This window comes from Anabrus simplex, chromosome 10 (assembly GCF_040414725.1).
Source record: "Anabrus simplex isolate iqAnaSimp1 chromosome 10, ASM4041472v1, whole genome shotgun sequence".
Classification (NCBI taxonomy): Eukaryota; Metazoa; Arthropoda; class Insecta; order Orthoptera; family Tettigoniidae; genus Anabrus; species Anabrus simplex.
The window spans coordinates 73,457,006-73,477,677 of record NC_090274.1 but is presented as its reverse complement, the minus strand read 5'-3'; the positions used below and the strand labels follow the sequence as shown (position 1 = coordinate 73,477,677).

At 41.1% G+C, this 20,672-nt stretch overlaps 1 protein-coding gene across 2 annotated transcripts in view; it reads right to left on the bottom strand.

Moving 5' to 3' along the window:
* cbc (crowded by cid) overlaps nt 1-15,709 on the bottom strand; it is a 121,785-nt gene extending 106,076 nt beyond the window's left edge. For both annotated transcript variants that reach the window (XR_010861062.2, XM_067154462.2), the window contains exons 1-2: nt 15,259-15,709; nt 15,008-15,169 (exon numbers count right to left, since the gene is read on the bottom strand). Coding sequence is in view for 1 of the 2 variants with exons in the window: in XM_067154462.2 (XP_067010563.1) it covers nt 15,008-15,169; nt 15,259-15,360 (264 nt within the window). In the remaining variant the exon portion in view is untranslated. The remainder of the gene's footprint in view (nt 1-15,007; nt 15,170-15,258) is intronic.
* Between the last annotated feature and the right edge of the window lie 4,963 nt (nt 15,710-20,672).

Genomic DNA, 20,672 nt, shown 5'->3' with positions numbered 1-20,672 from the left:
CAAGGAGAGACAGATTAATGTTGAGGTCAGAAAAGAGATAGGGATAGAAAAACTGAGTGACAGGATGGAAAAGAATAAATTGAGATGGTTTGAACATGTTATGAGGTTGGGGAGGGAGGCCCAGAGCAAGATGATTGACTCTGTCAAGAACAGTATGATGATGATGATGATGATGATGATGATAATGCTTGTTGTTTAAAGGGGCCTAACATCTAGGTCATCGGCCCCTAATGGTACGGAATGAAACAAAATGAAATGACAAATTAAAAGCCCAAAAACATCCACTAACCACAATTCAAAACGTGATGACAAAGAATGAATGGATGAATATGAATTTTAAACAATCAGTGGATCCGACCCGCAATGCCCCAAATTTCCACAAAGTAGCCTTAAACAATAGTATTACTGACCAAGGGACTGCTTCTAAAGCACAATACTGAATCGATAATGCCTATAGTCGAAAGAGGTCCAAAATCCAGTCAGCGGCCCCTCATAATGGTACTTATCACTAGGAAAGTAGAACCATGGTATTTGTCATGTTGCGCTACTAATCAAGAGTAGCATAGACTCACGGTATTCCACACATTATGGCACTACTCACAGGTAATGAAATTCGCACATGCATTACAGACCTTCGGTGTTTCGCACATTGCGGCACCATTTACAGGCAACACAAACCTATGGTGTTCATCACATAAGCGTACTAACCACACGGACTCATACTATCCCGTGGTGTTCCTCAGATAGTGGGTACTAATTATAGGCAAGCCATAACTATGGGTTCCCTCATCCCTTGGTGTCGCTCATACAGTGCTACTAATCACAAACCTATTTGGTACCTAACATAGTGGTACTACATACAAGGAAAAGCGACCCATGGTGTTCCCCGCATGGAGGTACTAATCACAAGGAGTTTCATGGTTCTAATTTGATCATCCCTTGGTCGCCCCTTTTAGTCACCGCTTACGACAGGCAGGGGATACCATGGGTGAATTCTTCGTCTGTGTCCCCCACCCACAGGGGATGTGTGTTTGGTCCACGAGAGGTATTTTATTTCCCTCAAGTCCGTCGGCAAGCCTGCTAGGACCCCCCTATCCGCCACCTGGGACGTGCCACGCGGGAGTATCACCTCTTCCCCTGCTACGCCAGTGTAGTAGGTTCGCGGTGTCAAGAACAGTATAAGAAAAAGAAGACTGGGCTCTGGACTGAAATACAATTACTGAAGAGGAGTGGTGGAAGGAGAGGCAAAGGCGGAGAAGTGCCATCAACACCCTGACCTGGCAGGAGCCGGACAAGGGGAAGTGAAATTTATGATAACTATCTCGAGAGAAATATGTGGGAGTAAGACAAACCTAGCTCCCCTAGCGGTGGAAGTGACCTTTTCCTGTATTTATCTGGTGTTCTTCTTATCCTACACTCATCCAACCGAAGATCTGTTAAGATGACCTCTCACAGAGTGTTGATGATCGCCGTCGTGACGAAGCTGGGAAGAAGAAACGAGGTTGTTGGGGCTGAGAAGAAAGGGATGTAGAAGAACTGAGATTGATGAGGGGAGAGATTATCTATTTGAAGATGTGGAGATTGTCCTTGTCATTTGTGTTTCCATATTTAGCCTCGTCTCCTATTTCCGTTGCTTCCTCTCCCCTTATTGACCTGCCTTTATGTTCGTCCTAATGTGTGTGTTCCCGTCTCTCTACATATGACCTGAGATCTTGCACGGAGGCGTGTTAAACTCTCAAATAAAATTTTTTTTTTTTTTTTTGCTTTAATGTCACACTAACACACTGAAAGTTTTTGGTATTGTTAATGATTTTCTGAGTGGGCCTTATGTGCTTCCCAACAGACTGCATGGAAGTAATCTACAACTGTTCCTTCAATATGTCCTCCCACAATCTTTGGAAGATGTGCCACTGATAATTCAGCATGAGGGGCAACAGCACATTTTACAAGCACTATTAGTGAATACCTTTATGAACAGTTTAGGCAAAAATGGATTGATATACATTTTGATTCCCATAGGAATCTTGAAATATTTGTCCTGAATGAGGAAATTCAGGTTCCAATAACGGATCAATTATATAGGAAATATTAAATGGTCATGGTGGTCCTGTTCCATGGCCAGCTCGCTCACCAGATATGACACCATTGGACTTCTTCTTCTTCTCCTTCTACTGCAAGGGTCATTTCGAGAGCCTAGTGTATGAGATGCCAGTCAACGTTCCTGTGGGCCAGGCTGCTAGGATTGTGCCTGCCACTAACGATGTGTCACTCACCTGGAATGCTAGAGCATGTGTGACAGTCCGTGATGCATCGCTGTACAGTTTGTCGTGATCATGGCGGTCGGCACCTTCAACAGTTGCTTTGCTAAAGAACCAGTGTACCGTACGTACTGTACCCATACTGGCACTGAAGAACACATAGTTGATGGCCTTGTCTAATCCAACTGGGGCTATTGCTCAAATAATAAGATATGGGAGCTGAAATTTGTACATTACTTAGACTTTGGTAAGGATTCCTTTTGTTATGATTTTAATAATAATAATAATAATAATAATAATAATAATAATAATAATAATAATAATAATAATAATAATAATAATAATAATAATAATAATGTTATTGGCTTTACGTCCCACTACCTACTTTTGCGGTTTTCAGAGATGCCGAGGTGCCGGAATTTAGTCCCGCAGGAGTTCTTTTACGTGCCAGTAGATCTACCAACACGAGGCTGATGTATTTGAGCACCTTCGAATACCACCAGACTGAGCCAGGATTGAACCTACCATGTTGGAGTCAAAAGAACAGCCCCTCAACTGTCTGAGCCACTCAGCCCGGTGCACAGTGGGCCAGGAACCTTTTTTTCTTTTTTTACAATTTGTTTTGCGTTGCACCAACACAGATAGGTATTATGGCGACAATGTGATAGGAAAGGCCTAGGAGTGGAAAGGAAGCCCTAATTAAGGTATTTGCCTGGTGAAAATGGGAAACAACGGAAAACTATCTTCAGGGCTGCCGATAGTGAGGCTCGAACCCACTATCTCCCGGATGCAAGCTCACAGCTGCGCGCCCCTAACCGCACGGCCAACTCGCCCGGTAGAAGGAATCATATCTAGCTGGACAAAAGTCGTTTTGAGAAGTTAATTGAAATAATATTTTACCCTATGCATTTCATCTACCACTGTCTGAACTACACTAGCCTGAGTTTGTTTTGACTCTCCTTGTCATAAATTAAGATAAAATAAACACTGAAGTTGCGATGCATCAGCCACTTCCGGTAGCGCACCTCTTGATGCATTAGTTGATAAGGGCCTCTCTGTATAATAACACGGTCAAGAAGAAACGCATTAGTTTAACTTTGGTATTAGGTTGTCACAATGGTTAAGCACTTATATTTTTAATGCCTATAATAACAATCGGAATTATATTTGTTGCATTATAGTCAATTACCGGGCGAGTTGGCCCTGCGGTCAGGGGCATGCGGCTGTAAGCTTGCATCCGGGAGATAGTGGGTTTGAATCCCACTGTCAGCAGCCCTGAAGTGGTTTTTCGTGGTTTCCCATTTTCACACGAGACAAATGCTGGGGCCGTACCTTAATTAAGGCCACGGCCGCTTCCTTCCAACTCCTAGGCCTTTCCTATCCCATCGTTGCCATAAGACCTATCTGCGTCAGTGCGACGTAAAGCAACTAGCAAAGAAAAGTCAATTGTGGCCAATGAGAAAGTAATGATCACTTTTAAATTCCTGCAGACTTATTAATAAACTTGTTAGAATTCAGCCCTATTCATGACCACAACACATAGCTTAGTGTATGTTCTTCAATTTACATCCTTAAAATGTTGTGTATATTTGCGCCTTTTTGACAAATATATTATCGTTTATAGAACTAACTCTGCAGGTGCGGCAGTGTGTTGTGAAAAGACGGGAATTCTTTGAGAAGGTATTGTGCATTAAGGCTTCTACTGAAGCATTATATAATTTTGTAGTGCACAAATATGACGTTCTAATGAAATTTTAAGAACCATTCAAAATCTAAGTGCCTTTAAGTGTAATTTTGGTATAAAATGGAAGCAGTGCGGTAGAAAGAACTATAGTTTTCTTACCAAATGCAGTGCATGGCTACATGGAGAAAATCAATTATTTAATAAAGGCGAGGGATATGCAACAGAGAAAACTCGTCCTTCAAGAATGAGAAGACCAGGGAAGCATTTTATTGAAGGTGGAGATAAAACAAAACGCAGATATCCAGCCTTCAGTAGAAGAGAAATATCATGAAGAACTTGTACTGGCTGCAGAGATATCACTTAGGTCCACTGGTACAAGGGATGCTGCAGGGATTCTTAAAGATATTGTGGAATCATCACAGCAAAAGGCTACGAGGTATAAGAGAGCTTTCAAATCAGCATCAGTGTCTCCCATGTGTTATAGCGCAGAAGAAGCTTTAGGGTTTTTGGTAGATAATGAGTTTTCAAAGAGACAGTATGTCAACATATGAGTTGGGGCAAAAGCAAGGAACAGTGACATTTATCCAACCTATAATGTTGTGAGAGAAACTAAACTGATGTGCTACCCTCCAAAGGCAGCTCTCAAGGTGAATGAGATCTCTGCTGAAGTAACATTGCAGGCTCATGTAGACCACACAATTCACTGAACTGTAAGTGTGCAAGATGATGTTATAAAACCAAGTATTAAAGTCAATGATAGTGAAAGCAGTGTTCAAGTGGGGCTGTAAGGGTAGCAGAAATCAAAGTGTTTACAAACAAAAATTCCAGTCAGAAAATACAGAGTTAATTGACTCATATATGTTATTTAGTTGATGCCTTTGCAGTTACACTCCATTTCATATGGAGACACAAGTAATAATGTTCTATGGCAAAATCCTTATCTTTCCTCTCCAAGATTTTGTTGCCCAATCAACATCCTGTACGAAAAGGAGACATCAAACATGTGTACAAGAGAATTATGTTGTACTGAGGAACAAATACAATCTTTGTTTCCCACTAAAGTTGTTGCTGAAGGCATGAATTTTAATGTAATAACTGACTTTGTCCTGACTATGGTTGATGGTAAAGTCTGCAATTCTTTCAGTGAAATGCCAGCACAAAAATGTTATGTATGCGGAGCTACCATGAACGATATTCAGTTACCATCAAAAATAAATAATGTCAGCCATTTTTGCATTTGGTCTTTCACCCCTGCGTGCATACATTAGAATTTTTGAATGCCTTCTGCATATTGCCTACTGACTTCTTGTTAACACATGGCAAATTAGGAAACCCGATGACAAAGTCAAAGTTGCTATCAGGAAGCAGCAGATAGTAGCACGATTTCACTCTGAAATGGGTCTAATTGTTGATCAGCCTAGATGTGGAGGAGTACGAAATTCCAATGACGGGAATACTGCTTGAAGATTCTTTCGTAACCCAATCAAATAAGATAGAATTACCGGAATCAGTGAAGAAATAATCAAGAGATTTGCTGTGGTTCGCACGCCATATCCAACGGAGTTCCTGCTGATGTTGATAAATTTGATAACTTTACTGCAGACACGACACGTCTGTATCTTGGGGTATATCCATGGTATTTCTTTCCATCTACCGTGCATAAGAACCTTATTCATGGAGGAAGTATAACTGAATCAGCTATCCTGTCAAAAGTAAGCTGAGTGAAGAAGCGCAAGAGGCAAGACATAAGCACATTAGGCGAGACAGTGAGGGTCATGCAAGAAAACTGTCTCGAGAATACAACATTCAAGATGTGTTTAACAGGCTTTTGTTAAGTTCTGACCCGGTAATAACAAGTGCTTCTCCTTTCTTGCATAAAAAGATCGAGCCTTTGCTATTTGAAACGCAGCAGTTGCTACGGGAACAAACAACTTTCGGCGGAACTCAAAGCTTGCATGCTGCGGACAAAGAGGATGAGGATGACGGCAATGAGAGTGCCGATGATGGCGACAAGGATGATTTCTAAGAGCTGTGAGTAGGCCTAAAGATAAAGATATATTGTGTTACTATAAAACTGAGACTATTTTCAAATCAAAGGAATATGCATAGCATATAAACCAAACCCAAAACCCATGGCGCAACAGCCCCGAAGGGCCATGGCCTACCAAGCGACCGCTGCTCAGCCCGAAAGCCTGCAGATTATGAGGCGTCGTGTGGTCAGTACAACAGATCCTCTCAGCCGTTATTCTTGGCTTTCTAGACCGGGGTCGCTATCTCACCGTCAGGTAGCTCCTCAATTGTAATCACGTAGGCTGAATGGACCTCGAGCCAGCCCTCAGATGCAGGTAAAAATCCCTGATCTGGCCGGGAATCAAACCCGGCGCATCCGGGTAACAGGCAGGCACACTACTCCCACACCGCGGGGCCAACCATGTATATTATATAACAGTACCAGCACATGTCTAACAATAAAATGTCAAACATAAATTATTCAGATAAAAACAACTTCGTCCAGCTAGATATGATTTTAATCAGAGCAATAGTGGTGCTGGCAGCTATGACTAAGAGTGCGCATATTCCTTTTTCTTCTCGACTCCCAGCAGCAAAGTCCCTACAGGACTGAAAACCACGTTTTTGAGATACTGTCTCAGTTTTAGTTCATTCATCTACAGCTGGGGTTTACTTGTTAATCCAGTTTAACAGTGTGTTTATGGTTATCAAAGTTTTTGTCGCTTATGACTGGTACATTTATAGCTAGCTTAGGAGCTAATTTTGAATGTGATTTGAAAAAGATTATTGCTTTATCAACTTTAAATCAGCTGGGTTTACTAATAAGAATTTTGGTCATGGGATTCCCAAAGCTGGCTTTTTTTCCATCCTCTTACTCGTGCGTTATTTAAGGCTTTGTTGTTCGTACATGCTGGTTCCTTAATTCATAATATAAAGGATTCTCAAGATATCCGATTCATGGTGAATATTTGCACTCAAATGCCTTTAACGGCTGTGTATTTTAATATTTATAATCCTGTGATGTGTGGTACGTCCTTTTTAGCTGGATTTCATTCCAAGGATTTGATTTCGGAAATTGGTAGTGTACAATGATAACAGGTATATAATTTGGGTTGTTACATGTCACTGTGTGTAACATCAATAACTTATATTCTGTATATAAAAAAAGAACTGTAGGCCAATATTTTATTTAATCTAATATAAAAGCCAAATACTATTCAATGATCACGAGATCTCCAGATCCAAAAGACCTAGAAAGATGAAGTTAGGAACATAGGTTCATCTTTCGCCTGAAGGTGCTCTAAGAAAGGATTTTTCAAAATTCAGTTTTTGTCCTAAATTTAGGCCCTTTGCTCAATAGTATAGGCTAATATATGCAAAAATCACATTGGCTGTACAATGATGAAACAAAGACAATTTTAAGTCTCACAACACGACGAACAAATCTCAGCAAAGTCCCTACAGGACTGAAAACCACGTTTTTGAGATACTGGCACCACACTGCTACTGCTCTCCAATCCAAATGCTGGAGAGCACATGCTGACACTCGTGAATAAGGTGAGCATTACACCTTCCACTTGGCCAGACTGTGTAAGACATACAAAAATAATTGCAGGAAGAAGATATTCTTCTTCTGTGAGAGAAGTTTTCTCATTTAATGCAATACAATCTCTTTTTTTTTTATTTGCTTTACATCGCACTGACAAAGATAGGTCCTGTGGCGACGATGGGACAGGAAAGGGCTAGGAGAGGGGAAGGAAGCAGCCATGGCCTTAATTAAGGTACAGCACCATCATTTGCTTGGTGTGAAAATAGGAAACCACTGAAAACCATCTTTCAGGGCTGCTGACAGTGGAGTACGAACCCAATTGCTCCCGAATACTGGATACTGGTCGCACTTAAGCGACTGCAGCTATCGAGCATGGCAGCCTCTGATTAGTCATGGTCGAGTCAGCAGAAAAGACCTGTGGAAGAGTATCAGGCAGGAAGAAAGATCAAGAAATGCCCTGGTGGAATGACAGGGTAAAAGATACAGTTAAAAGGAAGAAACAGGCTTGGAAAAGATGGCTGAGAAACAGAACAACAGAATGCAAAACAGAATTCAGGCACTGCAAGAAGGAGTGCTCCAAGGCGGTTCAAGAAGAGAAAAAGAAATGCTGGCAAAAATTCATTGAATCTCTGCAAGAAGGTACAATCGGAAAAAAAAAAAAAAGAAAAAGAAAAAAAAAAACCAGGAAAAGGTGCTAACTTCATTAAAAATGAACAGGAGGAAGTGATGACACAGAAGCAGGATATATTGCAGAGGTGGTGAAAATACTCTGAACAGCTTTAAACTCTGCAAAATACTTCGGTACAAGGAGAAATCGAAGAACCAGATTTAGTGCAGATGGAAGATAAGGAAAGTGAGGTGTCCATGGCAGAGATTAAGTGGGCCGCTAAAAGAATGAAAAGAGCCAAAGCAGCTGAAATTGACGAAGTCACCATACAAATGATAATAGCAGCAGGAGTAGTTGGTCTACAGTGGTTATATTAGACTCTTCAGAGCGATATGGAGAGAAAAGACTCTTCCAAAAGAGTGGACAAAAGGGGTCATTATACCAATTTTCAAGAAAGGAGACAGGAAGCAATGTGAAAATTACAGAGGAGTGACACTGATACCTCATACAGCTAAGATCCTTGAAAGAATCTTGGATATACAAATAAGAGACAGAGTAGAGGGAAAATTGGCAGAACACCAGTATGGATTCAGAAGAGGCAGGTCAACATTTGACCCAATATTTACATTGCGTCAAATGATGGAAAAGTATTGGGAATATGGAAAGAATATGGTAGTAACATTTCTACATATGGAAAAGGCACATGACAGTGTCCCAAGGTATTTGGTATAGAAAACATTGACAGAGGCACAGATTGGGAATGAAACAATGCAGCTGGTAATAGCATTGTATCAAAATTGCAAAGCTGTGTTAGAACCAAAATGGGGCAAACTGAATGGTTCAGAGTTGAGACAGGTTTAAGACAGGGAAATGTACTGTCTCCCTTACTCTTCATTATCATCATGGATAGAATTCTACATAATATCAAGGAGATGATGGGCGAGCAAGTAAAGTCTATGCTCTTTGCTGATGACATTGTAGTTTGGGGAGATAATGAAGAGGAAGTACAGACACAAGTTGATTTATGGAATGAGGGGATAACAAATTTTGGAATGAAGATTAGTACTGCAAAAAGTAAGACTTTGATCATGACAAGAGGTAACAGAAAATCCAGGGGAGTGATAAAAATAGGAAATGAACCTCTTGAAGTAGTGAAAATGTTTAAATATTTGGGCAGCGTGATATCACAAGATGGAAATTTGGATTGAGAAACTGATTTAAGAATACAGCAGTCTGCAAGTTTCTACCAGTGTGTGAGATGTGCCAAGAAAGTTTTATACTCATCCTATTTTAAACCTATACTGACCTATGTTTCACCTGCCTGTATGTTGACTAAGCGGAACCAAAGTAAGATACAAGCAGCTGAAATGAGGTTTTTCAGGAGCATAAAGGGAAAGACAAGACGAGATAGAATACGAAATGAGGAAATATGGAAAAACGTGGGAGTTTGTAAACTTCAATGTTGTTGTTGTTTGAGTCATCAGTCCATAGACTGGTTTGATGCAGCTATCCATGCCACCCTATCCTGTGCTAACCTTTTCATTTCTACGTAACTACTGCATCCTACATCTGCTCTAATCTGCTTGTCATATTCATACCTTGGTCTACCCCTACCGTTCTTACCACCTACACTTCCTTCAAAAACCAACTGAACAAGTCCTGGGTGTCTTAAGATGTGTCCTATCATTCTCTCTTCTTCTCGTCAAATTTAGCCAAATCGATGTCCTCTCGCCAATTCGATTCAGTATCTCTTCATTTATGATCCGATCTATCCATCTCACCTTCAGCATTCTTCTGCAACACCACATTTCAAAAGCTTATATTCTCTTTCTTTCTGAGCTAGTTATCGTCCATGTTTCACTTCCATACAATGCCACGCTCCACACAAAAGTCTTCAAAAACATCTTTCTAATTCCTATATCAATGTTTGAAGTGAGCAAATTTCTTTTCTTAAGAAAGCTCTTCCTTGCTTGTGCTAATCTGCATTTTATGTCCTCCTTACTTCTGCCATCGTTAGTTATTTTACTACCCAAAGTAACAATGTTCATCTACTTCCTTTAAGACTTCATTTCCTAATTTAATATTTCCTGCATCACCTGCCTTCTTTCGATAGCACTCCATTACTTTTGTTTTGGACTTATTTATTTTCATCTTGTACTCCTTACCTATTTTAAACCTATACTGACCTATGTTTCACCTGCCTGTATGTTGACTAAGCGGAACCAAAGTAAGATACAAGCAGCTGAAATGAGGTTTTTCAGGAGCATAAAGGGAAAGACAAGAAGAGATAGAATACGAAATGAGGAAATATGGAAAAACGTGGGATAATAAAGGAATAAAAATCAACGGGGTATATTTGAACCACCTGCGTTTTGCCGATGACATTGTGCTCATAAGTGAAAATCTAGATGAGCTAGAAAGCATGATCCAAGAATTAAAAACTGCTTCTGCTAAGATTGGTTTGGAAATGAACATTAATAAAACGAAAATACTAAGCCCAGAGAGTCGACCACTTAAAACGGGAAACCAATATATAGAAGCTGTCGATGAGTACATCTATCTTGGACACAAGATAAAACTTGGAAAAGACAACCAACGTGCAGAAATTCCTCGCAGAATAGGTATGAGTTGGACTGCATTCCGAAAACTAAGATTCATCCTCACTAACAAGGATGTTCCAATTAACCTGAAGACCAAGGTTTATAATACGTGCGTGCTGCCAGTTACAACTTACGGTCTGGAAACGATGACTCTGACGAAGGAAAGTGCTCGCAAGCTTCAGCGAACACAACGAGCCATGGAGCGACAGATGCTAGGGATCAGCCTTAGGGATAAGATCCGTTCAGAGGACATCAGGAGAAGAACTAATGTAACAGACATCCTAGAGATAGTAGCAAAACTAAAATGGCAATGGGTAGGACACGTAGCTCGACAAGACTACAACAGGTGGACCTCTAGGATTGTTCACTGGAGACCATGGGGACACAAGAGAGGCATTGGAAGACCCCTGAAGAGATGGCTCGACGACATAAAGCTGTTGGCTGGAACACGCTGGTTCCAAGTGGCTCAAGACCGAAGACGATGGAAGCACATGGAAGAGGCCTATATCCAGCAGTGGATTGAAATAGGCTAGAAAAGAAGAAGAAGAAGAAGAACTCCTTACCCAAGACGTCATCCATACCATTCAGCAGCTTCTCGAGATATTCTGCAGTCAGATAAAATAATAATATCATCGGCAAATCTCAAGGTTTTGATTTCCTCTCCTTGGATTGTGATTCCCTTTCCAAATTCCACTTTGATTTCCTTTACTGCCTGTTCTATGTAAACAATGAAAAGAAGGGGGGACAAACTGCAGCCTTGCCTCACTCCTTTCTGGATTGCTGCTTCTTTTCAATGCAAACTGATTTTTATACAGATTGTAGATAATTCTTCATTCTCGGTATCTGATCGCAATCGCCTTCAGAATCTTAAATAGCTTGGTCCAATCAACATTATCGAATGCCTTTTCTAGATCTACGAATGCCATGTACGTGGGCTTGTCCTTCTTGATTTGATGCTCTAAGATCAGACGTAAAGTCAGGATTACTTCACGTGTTCCTACATTTCTTCTGAAGCCAAATTGATCTTCTCCCAACTCAGCTTCAACTTGTTTTTCCGTTCTTCTGTAAACAATATGTGTTAAAATTTTGCAGGTATGAGATACTAAACTAATGGTGTGATTGTTTTCACACCAGTCAGCACCGGCTTTCTTGGGAATAGGTATAACAACATTCTGCCGAAAATCGGATGGGACTTCTCCTGTCTCATACATCTTACACACTAAATGGAATAACCTTGCCATGCTTGTTTCTCCTAAGGCAGTCAGTAATTCAGAGGGAATGTCATCAATTCCAGGTGCCTTGTTCCTATTTAGGTCGCTCACAGCTCTGTCAAACTCAGACCTCAAAATTGGGTCTCCCGTTTCATCAGCATCAACAGCCTCTTCTTGTTCCAGAACAAAATTATCTACATCTTCACCTTGATACAACTGTTGGATATGTTCCTGCCATCTTTCTGCTTGTCTTCTTTCCCTAGAAGTGGCTTTCCATCTGAGCTCTTAATATTCATACACCTAGATTTCCTTTCTCCAAAGATTTCCTTGATTTTCCTGTATGCAGCATTTACCTTTTCTAGGACCATACAACCTTCGACATCCTTGCACTTCTCCTTCAGCCAGTCTTCCTTAGCTACATTGCACTTTCTATCAACTTCATTCTTTAATCGCCTGTATTCCTTTCTGCCCTCTTCATTTCTAGCATTCTTGTATTTTTGTCATTCATCAATCAGTTCTAGTATCTCCTGAGTTATCCACTGATTCTTAGTTGATCTTTTCTTCCTTCCTAACATTTCTTCAGCAGCCCTGCTGACTTCATTTTTCATGACTATCCACTCTTCCTCTATTGTGTTTCCTTCAGCCTTCTCATTTAGTCCTTTTGCAACATGTTCCTCGAAACAATCCCTCACACTATTTTCTTTCAACTTGTCTAGATCACACCTTTTTGCATTCTTTCCTTTCTCCAATTTCTTTAGCTTCAGATGGCATTTCTTGACCAACAAGTTGTGGTCAGAGTCCACGTCTGCTCCTGGGAAAGTTTTGCAATTCAACACCTGATTTCTGAATCTCTGCCTAATCATAATGAAGTCTATTTGATACCTTCCAGTGTCTCCAGGTTTCGTCCACGTATAAAGCCATCGTTTGTGGTGTTTGAACCAAGTATTGGTAAGGACTAAATTATGATCAGTGCAGAATTAAATCAGTCGACTTCCTCTTTCGTTCCTTTGTCCCAATCCAAATTCTCCTACTGTATTACCTTCTCTTCCTTCGCCTACCACTGCATTCCAGTCTCCCATCACAATTAGATTCTTGTCACCTTTTACATACTGTATTAAATCTTCTCTCTCTTCGTATGTTCTTTCGATTTCCTCATCATCCGCTGAGCTAGTAGGCATATAGATCTGCACTATTGCGGTGGGCATTGGTTTGGTGTCTATCTTGACGACAATAATTCTTTCACTATGCTGGTCATAGTAGCTTACCCGCTGCCCTATTTTCTTATTCATTATTAAACCAACTCCTGCATTTCCTCTGTTTGATTTTGTGTTGATAATTCGGTAGTTGCCTGACCAGAAATCCTGTTCTTCCTGCCAACGTACTTCACTTATACCAGTTACATCTAACTTTAGTCTATCCATCTCCCTTTTCAGATTCTCTAATCTACCACAACGATTCAAACTTCTAACATTCCACGCTCCGGCTCGTAGAATGTCAGTATCCACCTTCCAGATGATCACCCCCTCTCGTGTAGTCCCCACCCGGAGATCCAAATGGAGTACTAGTTTACCTCCGGAATATTTTACCCGGGAGGAAGCCATCATCAGAACATCATTCATACAGAGAGAGCTGCATGTCCTCGGGAGTTAGTTACGGCTGTAGTTTCCCACTGCTTTCAGCCGTGTAGTAGTTTCAACACAGCTAAGCCATGTTGAGTATTATTACAAGGCCATATCAGTCAATCATCTAGACTGCCGCCCTTGCAACTTCCGAAAGGCTGCTACCCCCCCCCCCCCCCCTTTCGATGAACCATTTCTTAGTCTGGTCTCTCAACAGATACCCATCCGATACGGTTGCACCTGCGGCTCGGCTATCTGCTTCATTGGAACACGCAAGCCTCCCCACCGTGGCAAGGTCACATGGTTTGCAAATAGCAAAGCTAAAATGGTTTGGACGCATGATGAGAATGCCAGGAGAGAGAATACCAAAGAGAACATTCATGGATATAGTGACTGGAAAGAGGCCTAGGGGATGTCCTAGAATGAGATGGAGGAGCTCTGCTGTGGACTGTACTGTATTGCAAATAGAGGAGTCGATAGCAATAAAGTACTAGAAGAGGAATTTTGGAAAGATCGAGTAAGGTGCAGAGAATCTGGAAAAGGGAATGGATGAAGAGAAGAGCGGATGGCTGCCCAGTTGTTCTTTCTCTTAAAACAATGATCACCACCACCATTGGGACAAGAGGAGACCATTCGTTGCATGACAAGCAAAGGGGGTAAGCCCCTAGGTTAGGGCTGCATGGCAGCCTACAGGCCTCTACAATCTCCTGGACAACATTACAGTACTGGTTAGGTTAGACCCGGCGAGTGACAGCAATATCAAACTAGACACTTCTCTTATTTTGACTGAATGTGGCACCCCTGAGCCAGACATGACGTAAGCTCTTTTGAATAAAATAGCAAACTTGCCTTCATCACAGTCATCCAATAGCAACATAGAAAATGGCAGCAACTGCCATTTACACAGTCTCCTTTTACAATTGGGTTGGTGGGTCCTAGCAAAAAGGAAGGAAATCTCAGCAAAAATTCACCTTGCACTACCTTAGGTTTCTAACATTCTAATGAAGTAGAAATTAATGAAATCGTACTTGGAATGGGTGTCAGAGGAGAGAGGTGTTCTTTGTGATGTCCATGAACCCACCGTCCCAGCAATACATGCCATTTGCCATTGCTGAAGTAGCAACTTCTATTCATTTTGGCCAACGTACAGTTACATGCGGTACCATTCCCGTCAATCATAATTTTACCTGGATTCTATTACCAACCCAGGCAGAATAAAAGCACAAAGAAATAGGGGTGTAGGTCTTTCGAACTGACGCCTATATGCAACCTGGGTGTCTGTGAGGATAGGCTGAAGAACAGCACACACACACACACACACACCTCATCTCAGAGCCAGAGAAAAGGTTAAAATCCCCAACCCCACCGGGAATCGAACCAGGGACCCCTTGGACCACAGGCCAGCATGCTAACTATTTAGCCAAACAGTATCTACAATAAATGGAGGCTTTAATAAAATAGGTACTTACCACTGGTGTCTCCTTAGCAACATAACTGACATCAACCTTTCCTTTAAGCTCCAATACACAACCCTTCCATGTGAAGACCGCAATCTTAGCGCCCGTCGTGAAGACATACAACTTCCCTTTCACTAGTTCAGTGCCAAACACTTCAGCAACCCCGCTCTTTAACTGCAAGGAAAATAATCACATTTTCAGGAAAAGGTCACTTATACTAGTGACAGCATACAGCATACAATTCTGAAATAATATAACCTTACCTCCAGAGTAACCTTTTCATTTTTGCTCTCAACTTCAAATCTCAATTCAGAATCTGGATCAAGTTTAAATTCCTGATTTGTAGGCAACTTCTCTTCACTCATTTTTAAATGTGAACCTCACAGAACTTCACAAGTCTGCCTGATATAAACCGTACCCAGGGTGGATAAATTCAGATGTTTTCACAATAATTGCAAAATAAGGACCACAATTTTGGTATCATAACCTCACTTGCTGACCACCGAGATGTATATAGAAATGTTATACTATGGACCAGAATACTAACAGATGAAATTAATTCTCGTAATATATTTCACCCCTCTCGTCTGCTTCGGTTTTGTTTACAAACACCATGCAGGCGCTTTTTAACACGTGAATAGCGAAATTGGTCTAAATGTAAAAAAATGATCAGAATGATCGAAAAATAATAATCGACCAAGGATAATATACATTCTATCGATAATGCCAAAAATCTGAAGAGTTTGCAACATTTTTTGGGTTAAGGCAAATACATGTAAATCCTGTATTTGGTTACGGAAAGATTCCTATGAGGCTGATCTTGTAGGGTTCCAGCAAGATTTAGTTTATATTTTAGATTCAGGAGGTCCCATGCAGTGCAGTTGCTCCCATACAGAAAGAGTAAGCGAGTGCAGCGCTACGGCCGGTATTCTCCGGTATTAAACTGTTGCTCAAAAACCAATCGTTTCTCCAGAGAGCGAGAGCGTGAGTGCTCGCTTGCAGCTGAATAATGGTGGTAGTCACGCAGTGACAGTGGTACGGTACACTACTCTACTTGTGCAAGTTAGAGGTGCAAGGTAGTGGTCATCACTTGTGTGTTCGTTCGCGTGCGGTGCGGGAGTGCCAAGCAATGGAGACCGACAGTGGAGGAACGCCAGTGGTAAATGGGAATTCCTTACGAGTGGAGCGTGAAATCGTAGTACCTATGGAAGAAGAACCCATAACCAATTCATCCAGTAATACGACAAGACAGCAAGATTCTCAGTCCACTGCGTCTGACGTTCAGGGAAGTAATACCGAAGTGGTAGACCGGTCTAATTCTGAACAATCTAACAACCAATCCGAGACGCCCCAAGTGGCTCCTACCCCGGAATATTATAATCGATTTCATCATGGACCTTTCTTTGTCTTTGTTGAATCCCTAAACGAGCAAAACATTGGCAATTTGCATCCTATGGCACTTGGTCGCCGTTTTTATGAAACCAAACTCAATGTCAAGTCGATTCAACGTAAAGGACGTAATCGACTACAAGTTACCTTTCATACAGCTTCTCAAGCAAACGCATTTCTGAGTAATCCCATGCTTGAAACCCTCAAAATTAAAGCGTACATCCCATCCTCACAAGTGTTAAGAGTTGGCATTATTCGAGGCGTTGAAAAGGGTTTATCGAATGACGATATATTACAGTACTTGGAATCCGAGGCACCCGTGAAAAGTGTGCAACGACTAAATCGCCGTGCCGTCCAAGATGGGGAAACCCAATACCTGCCTACGGGTTCAGTAAAAATTGTTTTCAGATCACAAGCATTACCCTCCCATGTCGCCTTATATAAGGTGTACATGGAAGTAGAACCCTACATCTTTTCACCTATTCGCTGCCGCAAATGTCAGCGCTATGGCCACACCATTCGACAATGTCAAGCGAAAACTGCTCGTTGTGGGAAATGTGCTCAACAACATGAAACCCAAACATGTACGGAGCAATTTACGCAATGTGCGTACTGTAAAAAAAAAATCATGTCACAGGTTCATCAATTTGTCCAGAACATAAATATCAGGTCACCATTAAAAAATTAATGAGTACTGAGCACATATCCTTTCCCGAAGCCAAAGCCCGAATCGCCCTCCCCATTTATCATTCTGAGCAACAAGACCTTCAGTTCCCTCCTCTACCGTCAAATCCCCCATCCCCTTCGACTCCCAATCCGCGTAAGCGCAAATTCACCCAAGTAATCATGCAATCTCCCCCTCCTACACCTGAACCCGGTTTCGATCGTCAAGGATACATGGCCATTCTGCGAAATGAACCGTCAGTTCCAGTACATTCGATTCCATCCACGAGTGCCATGCAACAACCCCTGTCAATAGCATATCCCTCCAGTACGCCCTCATCTGCTAGGCAGCCACCCTCTGCAACCCCTCAAGATACACACTATCCTCCTTCCAAGGAACACCTACAACAAGAAATCCAGCAATTGCTGGTAATGTTAATTCAAAGTATGGGTCACGAGCCTCAACTTCACCATGTTTTATACAAGCTACGAGACTCTATCATGAATATCCTAGCATGATCACTTTACTTCAATGGAATTGTCGAAGTGCCGCCTCTAAAAGACATGAGTTACAAATTTTGTTGAATGAAACACGAGCTCATTTTATCTGTTTACAAGAAACGTGGTTTCAACCGCATATCCCTTTTCGTTTACGAGGTTATCAAGTTCTCCGACATGATGGTAACGGCTTTGATGGAGTTGCCACATGTGTACATACTTCCTTATCAGTTACACAATTATCTTTACAATACATCATCCCGCACACTTATGCTGTAGGAATAGTACACCATAACATTTGTTTCATCAACATCTATTGCCCTCCCCACATTTACATTACTCAGAACCAATCGACGCATTTTATCCAACAATTTGACACATTTCCACATCTTTTTCTTCTCGGAGATTTTAATTGCCACCATACTGAATGGGGATGTATGGTAGATACAATCAAAGGTTCCAACTTACTTACTATTTCAACTCATCAGAATTTGTTTCTCTTAAATGACGGCTCCCCGACCCGTTTAACTCCACCTGGATCTCCACCTAGCGCAGTAGACCTTACTTTCTGCCGCACCACTATGGCCCCTGTTACCACCTGGCATACATTATCTGATACGCACACTAGTGATCATTTCCCCATTATCATCACCTATGGTGTTCACCCACCACATTCCCAATTTCTTCCACCCTCCTGTATAAGTAACGTCCGATCTTATAAAAACTTCAATGTCTCTACTTACCAATCATACCTCAATTATATCTTGCAGCAGAAACATAAGTCCCCTCTTTCCTTTTCCCTTTTACTCCCTTATTTAACCCTATATTTAAACATGTTTCATCCGTGTCGACCATTAAAAGTGACGACCCATCCACAGCAATACGAACTAAAATGGTGGGATAAAGAATGTCATGATCTTATTCACAAGCGCAAACAATTATTCAAACAATATCGCCAATCGATGACGCAGCAGCATTATTTTCAATTGCGAAACCATATCGCGAAAACAAAACTCGTCTTTAATGCAAAAAAAGCGAAAAGCTTGGCAATCTTTTATTTCTCAATTAACTCCACAGCTACCAGCAACGAAATTTTGGAACGCGATCCGCATGATCACGAGAACTTTTCAATACCAAACTTCTTCTGCTTATCCGCGACAAGTTCTAGAAGATTTTTTATACACCCTTGCCCCTGTTACCGTAAATCCCCTCTTTCTACCCATCTCACAGAATAACTCTTGTTCTTTTCTTTCCCTTTTGAATCCAATTACATATAATGAATTACGCTCTGTATTATTTACCGTCAATAGCTCATCACCAGGACCTGATGCAATTACTTATCAAATGCTCAAGGCCTTACCCCCCCCCCCCCCATGTTCAACTTTACTTACTCAAATATTATAATAGTATTTTAGAGACATTACATGTACCAGCATCTTGGAACGAGTTTTTCATCACCCCCATCCTGAAACCAACAAAACGACCTACTGAACCTGATAATTTCCGTGGCATAGTTCTGGGATCGTGTATACGCAAAGTTTTTTGTAAAATCCTTATGAAACGCATGGCGTGGGTATTGGAACATCACTCGTTATTACCCAAGTACCAGTTTGCCTTTAGACGGGGTATTAGCACACAAGACCCTATAATTATTTTCTTACTCGACATCTTACTAGCAAAATGGCGGAAACAATCTCTCGTAGCAGTATTTTTGGATATTAAAGGCGCCTATGATGCTGTATTACTGCATATCCTCTGGGAGAAATTATTTAGTGCTTGAATCCCCTTCCAATTCATTTCTATTTTAAATCAACTATTTACTAACCGCCGGTTAACTATTAAATCTCATCAACACACATTTGATAGCCGTTTCACATCACAAGGTTTACCACAGGGATCAATACTCAGTGGACTTTTGTTTGCCCTTTACATGAAAGAGCTCGAATCTCTTGTGCTACCACACGCCCGTATTCTAGCTTACGCGGATGATTATGTTATTTATTGTGCTGACTCCCACATTGACTTTTGTAGAGACAAAATATCTCAGGTTTTAAGTTTAGTCCTTCAGTGGCTAACGGCCCATGGACTTTCCCTTTCTATACCTAAATGTGCAGCAATGATCTTTACACATAAACGGACCTTTGATAAAACCCCTATTAACTTTGACACCTATAGCATTCCCTTGGTTTCACAACACTTATATTTAGGAATATATATCGATCAAAAACTCACATGGCAACCTCATATACGACACCTGATTAGGAAATCTGATCGTTATATCACCATTTTACGAACGGTAACGAAACGTGCATGGGGTGCTGACCCTTTGTCAGCACTACAGCTATATCATGCAACCATTCGGTCCATACTTGATTATAGCGCCCATATTATTGATTTAACCTCTAAACATAGTTTATTAGCGTTGGATCGTCTCCAATTTTCAGCACTACGTATCAGTGTGGGTGCCCTCCGCACAACACCAACTAATGCTTTATTAGTCGAAACTACGGAAGAACCACTGTACATCCGCAGGATAAAACTTTCCAAAAAATTCCTACTTAAACATATTAGTAGAACGAACTCCCTTATTGTCCCTAAATTACAATTATTATATGAATATTATCAACAGCGTCCTCCTCCCAATCATCGGTATCCTGCCATATATATGGCTTATGCTGAAATCCACCATCTTACTGAGACTATATTTCGTACACCACGTATTAATACGTATTCATACCACTATGATATTCAAACATTCCGTCCTTATATTATCATTGCCCCTTCTGATGCATCAATCCAATCTATGTCTGCACCTTATCCCACATTATATGCTCATAAGAAATTTAAAAGTCCCATAACTACACCAGATTACCACCTATTTACCGATGGGTCAACATCCAATACTGGAGTCGGAGCAGCATTTTACGACCCCCAACTACTCATCAGCTTTAAATATCCGTTACCTAATATTTTAACTATTTTTACAGCAGAATTATATGCCATATACCAAGCCCTTGTATATGCTCAACAGTTGCAATCCAAAAAAATAAAAGATATTCAGCGATTCCCAAAGTGTTTTACAAGCTCTGCATTCACTCGCCCCTCATACAAATACATATGTCTACGA